Below are 15,052 nucleotides of genomic sequence, written 5' to 3'. Positions count from 1 at the left end.
CTCTTCAACCTGAGCCATCTGGATGCTTTCTCTGCTGCCTCCACGTTGTTGCTTATGGTTTTTCTTCGGTTGGCTCCTGTTATGTCCAGTGTACCGTAGGCCTTGCTCAGGGTGTGGCTGGCAAATCCCAGACTGCCCACTTCCACTGGCATACACCTGGTCCTCCACCCATTCATCCGACTCTGCTCCACCAGCTCCTTATAGTTCTCCCTCTTTCTCTCTTAAGCCTCCTCCATCCGCTCCTCCCGGGGCACTGTTAGCTCCAGCAAGATCAGTTGTTTTGTGGCCTCAGAGATCAAGATGATGTCAGGACTCAATGTGGACTGGGTGATGTGTGGTGGAATCTTCAGTTGCCTCTCTAGGTCAGCTGTCATCGCCCAGTCTCGTGCCGTGGAGAGCAAACCAACAGAGCAGCCTTTCAGTGCTCTCTCTGGCCTTTGTCCTTCCTTGAGAAAATGAATGTCCCTGGCTGTGGCTTGGCGGTATCGGCTGTCCTTGATCCCCTTGCTGATTGCCTCTGCAGTGGATTTAAGGACATGATCGTGCCACTATCAATACCGGCCCTCGTCTAATGCCTTGGAGCAGCTGCTCAAGATGTGTTCTAGTGTCCCCGGCTATGGACATGGGCGATGCAAACCTCATGACCTTCCAGGTTCCAAAGTTGCTTTTTATAACCTCTACTTTACGGCTCCTTTTAAAAAGGTTTCGACGAGGATGGGATTCGAACCCACGCGTGCAGAGCACAATGGATTAGCAGTCCATCGCCTTAACCACTCGGCCACCTCGTCCTGTTTTCGCAGCTACCCTGCATTTCAGATTCACGTTCAGATGACAGTGACATGACTGTGTTGTACTTGAAGTCCGAGGTGTACAGGGTGAATGGGACAGGGGAAAGGAAATCTATTTGATTAGCAAGCGTATCTTTTCCAAAATAAACTGAGAGATTCACTGGGAAGTCAGGATCAAGCTCAGTTTTAACATTTGCATGAATAAAATGTGTCTTTTCTCATCGTGGATCTTGTATCAGATGCCAAACTGAGTATAATCTGTGTTTTTTAGAATTTTCTTTGTCTCTGGTTTCCTATATTCTTCTTTGCTTTTCCTTATGGTTTTATTAGTTTGTGTATATTCTCTTAAATTTCATCTCCCTCAAGGAATAGAAAAATAAAATTTCTGAACAGACCCCTTAGAGATACTTCTCACCATAGTGATGTGGTTTGGAAAAAAAACAAAAAACTGTCTCATCCTTGACACAGTAAGCTGAATTTATATCTTTAGCACACTGTCACTGTATAAAGGCCGAGGTAAAAATAAATTCTGCTGACATCCAGAACTTAAAGGAGAAGCTGATTGCACTGCCAGCTCCACGGTGCACTCGGCCTCCTCGCTGTTCCACCTCTGGTGTACACAGGTCTTTACCACGGTACAGCCTGTCTCTGGAGGGACGCCGTATTGTGTAACCGGTCCTGCTTGCATCCTTAAATCCCTCGCCTCCCCCTTCCTGCTCCAGAGTCATGCCTCGGTGAAAGCACTCCTTATCCTGGCCAATATGAAAAAAGGTCATTTAAAGCGCTGTGTTCCCTCACCTGAGAATTGGTTCCTGTCAGGGTACTCTGTTATTTATTAGTCGGCTCCAGTTAAGCGTATTGCTTGTTTAAGGCTGAAATCTCTTGGCGTGCCTCTGCTACTCTGCTGGGAGCCCCTCTTCGGTATCGAAGCCTCTGTTGTCATATCAGGCGATAAAAGCTTTCAGGATGTTTTCCCCTCAAACACTAACTCCTCTTATTTCTTTTTTTTTTTTTTTTTAGATGCCAGACACATTAATAGAGCTCTGGTTTCCATCTCACAGCCACTAGACAACATAGATTTGACTACCCTTTACTTTAAGTCGGAGTTCCCTTTTATTTTAAATAACCCCGACTCCACACTCCTCACTATTTCTATCCCCCAAGTGCATTTGACACATTAGATTAAACTTAAAGGGTTTAAAGGGATGCTCTCCATGACCTGCCACCCTTTAAGTGAGTGGGCTCCTCCATCCCTGAGGAGAGGCCGGCGGCGGCGGTGCAGAGTGGGAGGAAAAGTCCTGAGGGTGAACAGTTAGCAGCTGTGTGTGTGTGCAGACGGGTGAAGTTTCCGGGGATGTGCCGAGGGCGGTGTTTGCAGGGGCGCTGCTGCAGCCAGCTGTCAGACGGTGCGTCTCTGCATGCTAACAGCGGCTATTCTCAGAGCGGGACATCACAGGGACACCCTGCTTGTCTCTGGCCTGTTCTGGATCTTTCTTCCTCAGCAGCTTTAGCCTGTCTCTCTGTGTCCTGTGTGTCCCTCTACGTCACAGTCTCTCTCTCTCGCTCTCTCTCTCCTGTGCTATTTTTGGTCCTCATGTCTCACTTTTTGGCTCTTACTTCGGTTCCTTTTTCTCACCCGTTTGCTGGTCTCTCCATCTCTCTCTCTCTCTCTCTCTCATCACTTGCTCACACCTTCCCTTCCTTGTTTTGAGAAAACTGAACTGTGGCGCACACCTTATTGTTCTCTCCTCTACATCGTCTATACTCTCGGATCCCTGAGATTCCATTGCATCCCAGGTCTAGATCAATCTTAATCCTGCCCGAATGAAAAGCAGCAGGGCTCTCAGCGATAAAGATTTGGATAATCTGATTTTTAAAAGTTGATGCTGCGTCTTGAATATTTGCTTTTGGTTGTGCAAATGCCTGACCTACTGTGCAAAGACCTTAACTCAAGGTCGACTCGCTGAGTATCTTGGTAACTTTCCACTACCCACTGCCTTTCCTAATGTGTCTTTTCACTGTATTGCATTTCAGTTTAAACCTGCACAGTTTCCTGCTTGTTTTATATGTTCTAGTGTGAAATAACTTATTTTCCTGATTTTGTTAATAGTCAGATTTTGCATTGTTTGTGCACAGTTCAGCTGAATGCATATACAACATGTGCACTGTCTCATGCCCGATAAACAGTGTTATCTAATAAGTCAAATAATGTTTTTCTACTATGTATCTGTCTGTTTTTTTATTCAGTATTTGTATGAAAGCTTTTGTCTTCTGTTCCTTAGGGGGAGGTCAAGGTGGAGGAACCAGGCAGCTGCTGTCCAGTCTGTAGGAAGCAGTTTCCAGGTTAGTAAAACATGCAGAATACAGAGAATAACTCCTCAAAAATCACCAATCAGCACGGAGACGGTGTTAAGATTATATTTGCAGTGCAGAAAAGCAATTCATCCCGTTACATTATTCGCTGTCATCTCTAAACTCTCTGCGGAGGAAGCGGAGTGATGCTCTTCATCCGCGGTGATGCAAAAACAAATGGAACAATTGAAAAACGCCTCTTAATGTGAGGCGAGCGATCCTCGGCCGCGGTTCATTTGATTCCGTGTCCTTGCTTCCGTTTAAAATGGCTGTGAATGTTCCATAGTTAATTTTAAAGGAGGCTAAAAACTAAGAGCTGCTGTGCCCAATTAGTGAGAGATTACATTACTTTAATCTCACTCCCAGTGGAGGAAATGTCACATGCTGCGAGGGGGCAACGGCAATGTCACCGTGCTCTCTGCAAGCCGCTCTCTGACTCCCTTATTTTTATTCAAATACTTTTTCTTCCTTTTTCGCCCGCGGTTTCTAATGATCCCTTTTGCTCCCTGCCATCTCATTTCGCCTTCTCTTTCCTCCCCTGTCTCCCGCGCTTCCACCCAGGTGAGCCGGTTCCAGAGTGCCGCCGCTTTGTGCAGGTCCGGAACATCACCAAGGGAGACTGTCGGCTTGACAACGTGGAGGTCAGCTTCTGCAGGGGACGCTGTCTCTCCAGGACAGATGTCATCCTGGAGGTAGGGAGAGCAGATATGAACACACACACACACACACACACACACACACACACAGAAGAGAACATATTACTCTCTAAACACCTTAAGGCAGTATTGAGTATTGACTCCAGCGCCATCCAGACCAATATGACAACAGTAAAAATCAATAGAGGCAGTGATGTCGACTGAACTGAGCCACAACTGATTAAAAAGGCTGTTGCTTGTAATTGTTTGCAAATTGCCCACCACGGCACAGTTAATTGTTTTTAATCATGCACTGTCATGGTGGACGCTACAGTTTGTTATTTATGCACCATTCATTGAACGAGGGAAGGTCTTCCAGGCGTAGGTTTTGCAACATGTGTATAAAAAAAGTGCCAAGGATGCGCTGAACAGTTTTGTCCCAACAAAGCAAAACACGCTGTAAGCGAGAGAATAATCAGGATTATAGTTTTAGCTCCGTCTCTCTCTCTTTGTGTGTGTGCACAACAAATTGCTCATCTGTTCGGCTCCCGAAGCGCGGACCTGGCATCTGAGTTGTATATGTGTGTTTTTGTACAACAAAATTAAGCTGAGCACTCGGCTCTGTGCAGCTAATCATCTGCTGAGTGTGTCCCTGCTCGCAGAGAGAAACCCTGCAGCTAACTGTCTCTGAATGTGGAAAACTAATGTGATCATTTACCTCTTCTCATCTGTGGTTACAACTAAATATAGACTCATATAGTTGACATAACAGCAGGTAAATAAAAATGCATCATTTAGTAGCTGAGTCACTAATGATTTAAATATGAATATTCTGAATATGAGTCTTGTGCAGTGTTCACGTGCAGACCCTATTACCGACTCCTTCTCGTTGTCTACACCCTCTGCTCTTTTCCTTGTTTTATCTTTTTTCTCCGTCCTCGTAAGGACAGCGAGCTCATCACCTCGTCACCATGGTGACTTTGTTCTCTCTTGGCATCCATACATCGCCGCTGTAAAAATAGACCCAGTCATGCTGGGAGATTAGTAAAAATAAACAACAGCTCAGCCAAATGTGTCATTACCTCCCGTTGCTGTGGCAACCGGGGGGGGGGGGACGGTAAGCGGTGACTAGGCAGCGGAGAGAAGTTCCCGTTCCTGTTTCATTGATCAGCGAGACCGGGAGGAAGCAGAAATTCATCACAGCGTTCGCAAAGAATCGCGTCCCCTCACACACACACACACACACACACACACACTGTGGGCTTGCGAAGCGCTAATAAGTGCTATTTTTCACAGTAGCAGCAGTTGTTTTTAAATCTTTGATTCTGCACTCTCTCCCCTCTCCTCTCCTCTCCTGTTATCTATCATTCTTTGTTCCCATCCTTCTCCTTCTCGGGTCTTTGTTGCATTAATTGGACTCATGAGTTCCACTTCCAAGACGCGACTGAACCTTCTACCAAGCAAAATCCCAAGTTGGTGACAATGAAAGATCGCCAGAATAACTTTGGTGGTCGCACTAAGCAATATTTTTTTTAAATTTAATGATGCCTCGCAGTGGGAGCACCCCTATAGCTCACCTGGTTGAGCGGGTGCCCCATTAACTGAGGCTATAGCCCTCACCATAGTAGCATAGTTTTCTAGTTCGTCCCAGCATATTGCTGTTGCCCCACCACTTCATGTTTTTATATCCAATAATTTCTATCCAGATAAATGAAAGGCTGCTATAGTGGCTCTCAGAAATGATAGAACTGCTTCATTAAGGCGCCAAAACAGAGCTTTTCCACAAAGGGCTCCACAGCATATGACAAAAAGTTTTCTTTAGGAATGTCCTCATACCAGTGCAAGTATTGGTATCAAACCCATAGGACCCACCACAGGACACCCTCAGAACGCAAATGTCCATTCTCTGATGAGTCACCACAAGGGAGACCTACACAATATTAGGAAGGAGGTCATAATGTTATGCCTGATTGGTGTAAAGGGTTGGATATGTGGTTCATACTCCAAGAGAAACATGACTTCACTTTCATTTTAGCTTTTATTTTGTCTCCAGGGGGAAATATCTGATCTTCAGCTGCTTAATATTCTGTTCCATCGCTGGCTCTGCAGTACGGTGCCAAGAAGCTAGCCGACATTATGTTGGTCAATGTTTTTTTTTTTTTTTTTTCAGTGGAAAACACAAACTGTTAAGATGAGTGGGAGTGTACTAGGTCAGAGATGACAACAATTACCTGAAATACACTAAAAAGCTGTGTTAGTCTCCGAGCATCTGCAGAGTCAGGGGATAATAGTGTGTGGGTTCATCTCTGTAAGTGACACTCTCACATTGCTCAGGCTCCATTTACATAAAGCTACATGCATTTGCAAATGCCTCCGGCCACATTAAAATGCCAAAACAACACAGGAAGACAGAGGAGCAAAGCAGCCACAGAAAAACACAGACGAAGAAAGGTTAGAGTATTCGTGTCTCCACAGGGGCTACCTGTTTTTGTATTTCTTTTTTCCCCCCTCTGTGTTTATAACAAAAAAGTCTGGAGTCATGGGTTCATCACAGAACGACCACAGGTTAAGTTTCTTCTTTCCTTCCTTCATTTAGTTCAAGGAAACTAGGTCTGTCTCTTCCAGCTCATTGGCAACACTTCCCTGAGCCAAAAAAATACTTCTTTTGGGTTTGATGGCAGCTGGTGAAACAGATTAGAGGAGAAATTACTGCCTCAGATTCTATGAATATAGGCACAGTACACCAGTCAGGCATAACATTATGACCACCTTCCTAATATTGTGCAGGTCTCCCTTGCGGTGACTCATCAGAGAATGGACATGGGCCTTCTGAGGGTGTCCTGTGGTGGGTCCTATGGGTTTAATACCAATACTTGCACTGGTATGAGGACATTCCTAAAGAAAACATCTATCTAGGAGGGAAGGGGCCTCTGTGGATCATCCCACAGATACTTGATCAGTTTGGGATCTAGTGAATTTGGAGGCCAGGTCAACACCTTGTACTGTTCTTCATGTTTTTTTTTAGTTGTTCCTAAAACGTTTGGTTTGGCTGCTGCCATCAAGGAGTGTCATTGCTATGGGGCGGGGGTGTCTGGTCTGGTCTAGGTGGGTGCTACATGTCTAAGTAACATCCACACCAATGAATGCCAGGTCCAGAAGTTTCCCAGCAGAACATTGAACTGTCACAAGATGGTCGATGGTATTCACTTCTCCTGTCAGTGGTCATAATGTTGAGGCTGATCGGTGTAGTTTCACTATGTTCTCATAGACTTCAAGGCTCTTCTAAGGTACATAGGACATAGACAGCATACCTAACATACATAGCCGACACTGGAGCAAGTTATTTACACTTGTACTCTTGTCAGTCCTGGCTCACTCTGTAATAACTCCACCCAAACACTAGTCGGCGCTGTGTCTTTTTCACCAGTCGGGTTCATTTTTGTTTCTACTTCCTGCTTCACTTTCAACAAATGGCGACTGAAACCTTCGCCGAAGACGAGTCGTACAAATGTTTGTATCTCCAAACCTCCTCAGTTAACTTTTCCTCCATGTGTTCCATCTTTATTGATCCAAAACAATCAATTCAAAACTTGCCGAGATGGAGAAGCAGCCAGAAATGCTAAAGCAGAAACTCACTACTTCCAAGCGGACCAATCACAGCTTTTGTGCACGTCCCCATTTCTGGGCTGGTGCACATCAGCTACATTGTTAGGGTCTGCGTATGCTCTAAACCTCCGTGGGTGCACATCACCCATCCTTATTATTATTTTCATATTCTTAGATGCATCTCAGGGAATTATTGCTGTTGTCTGTTGATGTGTGGCAGATATATTTTTATGACAGCTTTGTCCTCAATGTACTGTAGTTCATACAGTCTAATCTTATTCAATATAATCTTGTTCTAATTGCTCCCCACTACCTTATCCCTCTGGCTCTCCTTTCTCTCACCTCATCCACATCCTCTCTCCTTTTACTTTCCTCCCCTCGTCTTTCCTCTATCCACCCAGGAGCCCTACCTCCAGTCAGTGTGTGAGTGCTGCAGCTACCGCTTGGACCCACACAACCCGGTCCGTTTCCTCAGCCTGCAGTGTGAAAGTGGAGAGAATGAGCCGGTCGTCCTGCCAGTCATACACAGCTGCGAGTGCACCAGCTGCCAAGGTGAGGAAATAATAGGGCCGGATGGATTTGCATGTCCTTCTCTCGTGTCAGTGTGAGAACCAACATTTGAATTCATGTAAAAGTGTTTTCACAGAGCGCACACTCCTGGCTCCTTCCGAACAGAGAACCCTGTTCTTCAAATGTGGCTCAGCTAATGTAATTAGTGCGTTCCTTAGTGCTGTCTCTTTACTCCACAACAATAAGACCACATCCCTGTCCTCTTCTGCAAAGACATCTCAATATCATCTCCCTAAAGGGTCGTCAGCAGCTTTGTACTGACTCAAATCAGTCCAATCCCAAATTGAGTTCAATACCCTGATTGGTATCGGGGCCCATCCAGGCATTTTTAAAATGATCGTATCGGATTGGTATCGCGATCTTTTGAAGTAATTAATTTTAGGTCTGACATAGAACCATAACCGTGCCCCTGTAGCGTCAGAACGTCTTCTTCCTCTTCTGTTTGATTGTTTTATTGGCTAGCATCCATGCTGCCAAAGAAAGAAGAAGAAGAGGAAGACGACTTTAAATTATGCAGTCGGCTACAGCGAAACAAAAGAAAGAGAAACGTTTCCTGGAGACAGCGTCAAGGAGAAAAGTCTTCCAGAGAGGGTTAGGGAGTTTATGGCAGCGTTGGATGACCAGAACATTTCTGGAGTAGAGAACACAAGGTACCAGCTACCCTCTCCACACTACATTAAGTTTGACAGAAAGATTTATTGGACTGAATCCAGTCGACTCTGGGAGAAGACAAGGAAGACAAGGAAAGACTTTAGGAAGCTACAGGAGAGGAGATTTAGGACAGTTAAGATCTGGATCGGATCAGGAGGCAAAAAAACTTGATCAGGACACTGAGCATCATGTGGATCTGAATTTCATTGCGCCTAAGGACGCGTTATTATGGCCTTTAAATGAGGTCAGGGTTTAACATTTTCCAGAGGATGACAGCTAATATATATAACTCAGAACCCAAGGAAGCCCAGTTTGTAGTGTGACGATGTGGAGCTCTTGAGTGTGAACGGGCCCTGCACAAGGTATTTTTAGCACCTGCTGCACCAGCCCTCATTTAGGTCAAAAAAGCAGCATTACCTTTTTGTCTCAGATTGAAATGAAGCAGAAACCGTGCTCTCCTCTCAAACCAGCGGCATTGTCCTGGTTTGAAAATATCTCCTTCGTCACGACCGACTGCAAAAGAAGAGCTACTGTACGTGACACGACGGCAGCTCACAGATCATGACAGTCTCTCAGTCACTTTCCATTAACGCCAGGATGACAGACGAACATACGGCCGCCGACGCCACATTTCTGCAGATTGGCGCGTGAAACATACGTTCGCCTTTCCCCCGCCATGAATAATTCAATCACGGATCCCACCTCTGAGGCAATTATGTGCTAATCCATTCATCAACATGGCTGATTGCGTTAGTTAATTGGATGAAGCCACATACGACACAGAACACCCCCACCCCACCCCCGGCTCATATTCCCTCCCAGTGCTACAATGCGGCGGACACCGAGTCTGACGGATTTGGTTGTTACTGCGATCAATCTTTGATGGCACGTAACCACACATTCACACACACTGATCTTTTAGTGTCTTACACAAACTGAGACTCATTACAGAAACGAGACGACTTACATGAAGGCGTTTTGAAATGTTATTGACGCTATAAGAATAAAACTGAACTGAATTTTTTGACTGCTGCTGGGAGTTTTTTGATATATTTAATTTCATAAGTGTGTTTCAAATAATTGAATTGACTTTCATCATATTTCGAGCCGTGTTCAGTCCATAGGAACTCTGAAACCTAATTTTAACGTCATGTTTGCTTGACACACATGAGGAGAAGCTTCCCAGATGTTCTCTCTAACCTCAGACATGCACGGTAGGGATACTAATGAGATTATTTGTCCCAAATAATGCAATCAATTTCAAAATACATAAACTAATAAGCCGAGGAGACGGGGAACATGCAGTGTAAGTGACAGAAAATGTATTGCTGTTGGTCTTATGGTTTCAACAAGTGTTATTATTTACTGCTCTCGTCTGTATTCTGTAAAAAACTGATATCAGCCTGATGTTACTGGGACGGTTTTAAGATTAGATCTGTTAACGCATCACACTAGCAGATAAACTGAGCTGAACATTAGCACCCAGGTCCCGCCAGACCACCAGATAGTAGAAAATGGTGAATCAGCTCGCAATAAATCAGCCCAAAGCTCCCGGAGTCTGGGCCCAGCTAGAGGTATCCCAAAATATATTGAGGCATGCTGTTCTCTCACATTTCACAATAAAGATAAAATACTGCTGAGACATTTGATCTCAGTCTTTGTTTTTTTTTTTTTTTTTTTTTTCTGCAGAGAAAGCAGTTTTTATTTTGATGAATGTGTTCAGTTATGACTCCATCTCTTTTCTCCACAGGTGGTGACCTGTCCAAACGCTGAGCCGGTATGTTGAGTGTGTCTGGGTGAGAGAGAGAGAGAGAGAGAGAGAGAGAGTGTGTGTTTGTATGGATGGATGGAAAAGGTCCCGAAATAAGTTCCTGCTCACTGCTGTGTAGTCCTTAGTCATCATATGACTGAATGCTACTGCTGATCATAGAGTTGTTCTCTGATTATTCTCCACTCTGTACAGACCTTCTTTTTTTTTTTTTTTTTTTTACAACTCTGCATTTGTAGATTACAATCTAAGTAAGACCCAAAAATGTACAGTAATATATGTACCAGCATTTGTCTTTAAGTTGAATTCTACTGTTGTTAGCTCGATGTATTTTCCATGTTTACGGTGCAGTTCTGATAGACTGATCAATAAAACATCTTCTGCACGTAGAGAATACCGTCGCCTCTCTTTTGTCCGACTTGCATGATTTTTATTCTTGACAGCTTTTAGCAGCATTTACGGTAACGGACCAGGATGTGGCTAAAGGCCCTCTCCTGGTACTTGCACTCAATTTATTTTAAGGGACAATTTGCTACAGTTCTTTGCAGATATCTAGACGGTGCTGATGGTAATTTTAGTCAATGGAAGCAATACATTCCTCCGTGCTCATCGTCCTGCTCACACAGCTGTAACTGTACCGCCTACTCGTGAAGATGTTCTGCACACAAGCAACCTGTCAATTTGCTGGTTGAACGTAGCATCACATGATAAACATGATGTTACTCACTGGTCGTCTGCTCCGCTGGCCTTTGGTTGTCAAAACCTTTGTAGGCGCACTCTCAAAGCGTAACAGCCCAAAGCGTCAGGATACCCAAAATGCAAAAAGAAGTAATCTAACAAAAATTGAATTGAGGTTCTGGGCCCGTAAAAGAGCTGGTTAAATGAACAGAACAACTCAGACTGTAACTGAAACAAACTCAACAAACAGACCTAACAAAATGAACACAGATATAGTGGCTGATCAGACCTCATAGACGCACTAGAACAAACAAAAAAAAAATCTTCTTTAATAAAACAAAGCTATTAATAACTAAAAGAAACACCAAAAATTGTATATACTATGAGGAAAATAAACAAAATAGCCAAACTAAGACAAATCCCCCTCCCCCTGAGGTGATGGGGAGTTGGTGCAGTCCAATCAGCCAAGGAGCCTATTTAGCAGGCCTGACCCTTTTGCTCCAGGCCTCCCTTCTGCACTAAAGCCCAAACACAGTGAAATCCATGGCAGCAGAACAGTTCAGTTCCGTTGCTCTCAGAAGCTTCTGGACGGTCCCCGACGTCCATATCATTCTGGGCTAATGCAGCTGCAGCCTCAAACTGTCTCTGTAACGACAAATAAGTACCCTGGTTGTCAGTCCCAGTCAGTAAATATACTTTAAAACTTATGCTCGTCCTTGCCCTCTGCACTCACGTCAACATACGCCGCTTTAGCTGTTGGAGACGTGGCTAGTCTGCAGTGTAGCAAGCGGTGGATTATGACTAGAGCACCAAAAACTGGAGATCATGAATCCAACCTGAAACAGTTTGTAGTTCTTCCAAGAATTAAATGCATCACGTGTTGTTTCCCCAACTCTGCAGAAACTTTAAAAGACTAAATGAGTATAGATTTACTTTTATTACGCCTCAGTTTGCCTCTCAGAGTGTGTGTGTGTGCCATTTTCACACCACCAGTCCAGATATTTATATTTCTAACATCTGGACGGCGTGAGAGATAACACCATCCTCCTAAAACTCTTTCATTTTAACACGCAAGGCTGAGTGTGTTACATACGTTTGCATCATCCAGTCACACTGAAGCTGCTTCCCTCCTTCAGGGGTGACGACCGCCAGAATGAAAGTCTGACCCCTCAAGTTTAAGTTAAAGTAATTTTTTAAGCTAATTTTTGTAGCATCGACGTGTATTTTGTAAAGAGAGATGCAGACTGTAGTTTTCAAACCTTCTTCTCGACCATAATTGACATTTTTTTTCTGCAAACTGACTGGTTCCACGCATGCACTTTAAACGCCGTGCTCAATAAAAGTGAATTCAGTCGACGCAGCGTTCAGTCATTATATGAAGTTGTATCTTTTAATGAATGTGTCACAGTGAAGCCTGGAGCTGTTGCACTTATTTCCTTCTGACATGTCTTCATTATTTTCCAAGGTATACTGAATTAGTGGCGTTCCTCTGTATCCGTCTGTGTGTACTATTAAATACAAGAGGAGCGTGACAGGCCAGGATCTGACTAAACCATGACAAGAAACTGCCTTTTTTTCCTCTCTAATCTTCTCCTCCTCTCTCCTCCCCTCCTTCCTCTCTCTTTTCCTGACTAAATAAGGGAGTTGAGAGGGGGAAGGCAGACCAGCGCGCCTGCCTCTGGCTCTCTGGCTGCTCCAGTGAGTGCTGCTGGAAGTAATAAGGGCAGGAACTGATACATTTCTAATTCATACCGAAACGTCACATTTTGATGGATGGCTCCTCAGCCCTCGTCCAACGGCGAGCGCTGCGATTCATCATGTCTCAGCCGTCATTAAAACACTCATAGCTGGAGAAAATGAATGCATCCGTGGAGCCGCTCAGGTCATTTTGATGAATGCTCCCACTGGGCAGCAGTGTTGCTTTAGGCCCGTGTGTGACAGAAATGAAAACAGGGATTTGTCCTTTTTCCTCAGTCAGAGCTTAATCAAACCGTAAATGGTGCAAAATAATAAAATATATATAAATATATAAACTCAGAGGAAGAGTGAGGATGTTGCACATGCACCGAGGAGGCTTTGTCTGCTGATGCCTTCAAGTGCAGTCAGAAAAATAAATACTTTTTTATTTAAATAATAACCAGAGCATGACCAAGGCAAATTTCACATGCATGATTAAGCTTTCAAATATTGCTTGATTTATTTTGAATGAGATACGAGCTACAGAGAACTGCTTTGTGTTTTTAAGCCATCACCGTAACAACGGACATAATCAAACCCAATATGGAGTTAATTTGACATCTTTATTTATTTGTTTTGCATTGTTAGTTAAATATAACTGATATTATTAGTTTTTAGTTGTTTATTTTACTTTTATTTTTGCTTTCTCTGCATTATTAGTGAAGTGAAATGAAGAGGACGTGGTAATCAAAGTCACATTTATGCAAGTTAAAGTTTGAAATTGCAATCAGTTTGACAATATTTTGTGCTTTTTTGCAATTTAAGGTAATATAAGTTAATTTAATTAATTAATTTGGCAGATTTCAGAGTCACCCCTCTGCTCAGTTTACTGGATTCACTGCAGAAACAAGCCAGACAATGTTTGAACCCTTTAGAAAAACAATCTAACCGAGCAGTTTCCACTTAAACCGTAATTTCCGACACTTCCTGAATGCATCGTCCCCAGCATGACGGCAGGGGTGGGGAGGGAACCCCGGCGCTGTGACGTAGCGGAGCAACGTGGAGTGGTGAATCCCCATCAAACCCTGGAGCAACAATAAAGAAGCATCACGAAGCTTCCTCCTCTTCCTCCTCCTCCTCCTCCTCCTGCTCCACAAACTCTCCAGGTGAATGTTGGTGCACGGAGCAGAGCTGCACGGTGTCAGCAGACAGGAGAGGTGTGTGTGTGTGTGTGTGTGTGTTAATTGGAACCCTCCCATACAGGAAGCAGACAGGTCGCTGAACACCTGCTATCAGTAGCCGTTTGACCGCGGCCCTTCACGGCAGGTGTGTGGAGGGAGCAACACAAAGCAAAGCACGCTCCTCTTTCATCCCACCCCCGAGCTGCTGAAGCACACAGGCTTAACTGATGGCAGGCTATGTGCGCTCAGCCTGAACCCGGTTTACCGGCTGTGACAAACCATCGATTAAATGACATGAGTGTTTAAAATGACACGGGGACTAGTTTTGTTTCTGCACTCTTGAGAAGCTCAGGTGCGATTTGAAAGCAGTTTTTGGACACTGAAGACGCGTCTGCTTCTCTGTTCATCATAAGAAAAAACAGAAAAGTGTGCTCGGTTCCGCTCCTGATGAGCAAAGGGTTAAGGAGGCGCAGCTAGACGCCAGTGGAGCTGAAGTCATCCGGCAGAGCGCACAGCGAGGAAGAGCAGGAGAGCTACAGAGAACACCTCCTAAAACACTCATCTAGGACGAGTCCAGCTGCGGGTCTGCGCTTTCTTTGAATCACTGCTGTGTTCTTCTTCCTCTCTTCTTACCAAACGCGCAGAGAATCGGAGGCAGAGTTTGGAGGCTGTGGAATGAGAAAGAAATAATAATAAAAACAATAAAACGCGCAGCCCAGCGCCTCAACTATGGCTCCAACGACGCTCGCAGGAGAGCAGCCCGCTTCACGGGAGCGGGCGGCAGTGCAGGATGAGAGGTCCGCTGCGCTCCACGGAGTGTGAGACCAGAAGGAAATACCACCTGACAGGCGGCCCTCCCCCCGGGGGACAGAAACAGACACCCTCGCTCCTCGCAGCCTGGAAACTGGAGGCTGGAGACGGCTCAGCTCTGCCGTGCCGTGCGTACAGTGCGCCTCCTTTCCAGAACTCTCCTCTCTCTCTCCTCACTTTTCTCCTGGAGATCACCAAGAAGACACGGCCTCTCAGAGCAACTTGGGAAAACTTTGGCCACCCACCCACCCACCCACCACCACCCTTCTCCTCCCCCTGGATTACTGCCATTGCTGAACCTGGCAGTGTTGAGTGTCCATGAAGGGAGCGCAGTGA

The 15,052-nt window shown here is 44.9% G+C and overlaps 1 protein-coding gene across 1 annotated transcript in view; it reads left to right on the top strand.

The window, feature by feature from the left end:
• sspo (SCO-spondin) overlaps window positions 1-8,921 on the top strand; it is a gene marked incomplete at its 5' end in the record, with an annotated part of 67,063 nt that extends 58,142 nt beyond the window's left edge. The window contains 3 exons of the mRNA XM_084566560.1: window positions 3,071-3,131; window positions 3,702-3,832; window positions 7,783-8,921. Of these exons, the coding sequence (XP_084422686.1) occupies window positions 3,071-3,131; window positions 3,702-3,832; window positions 7,783-7,989 (399 nt within the window). The 3' untranslated portion in view covers window positions 7,990-8,921. The remainder of the gene's footprint in view (window positions 1-3,070; window positions 3,132-3,701; window positions 3,833-7,782) is intronic.
• Between the last annotated feature and the right edge of the window lie 6,131 nt (window positions 8,922-15,052).

This window comes from Chelon labrosus (assembly GCF_963514085.1).
Source record: "Chelon labrosus genome assembly, chromosome: 18".
NCBI lineage: Eukaryota > Metazoa > Chordata > Actinopteri > Mugiliformes > Mugilidae > Chelon > Chelon labrosus.
This window is presented reverse-complemented; position numbering and strand designations above follow the sequence as displayed.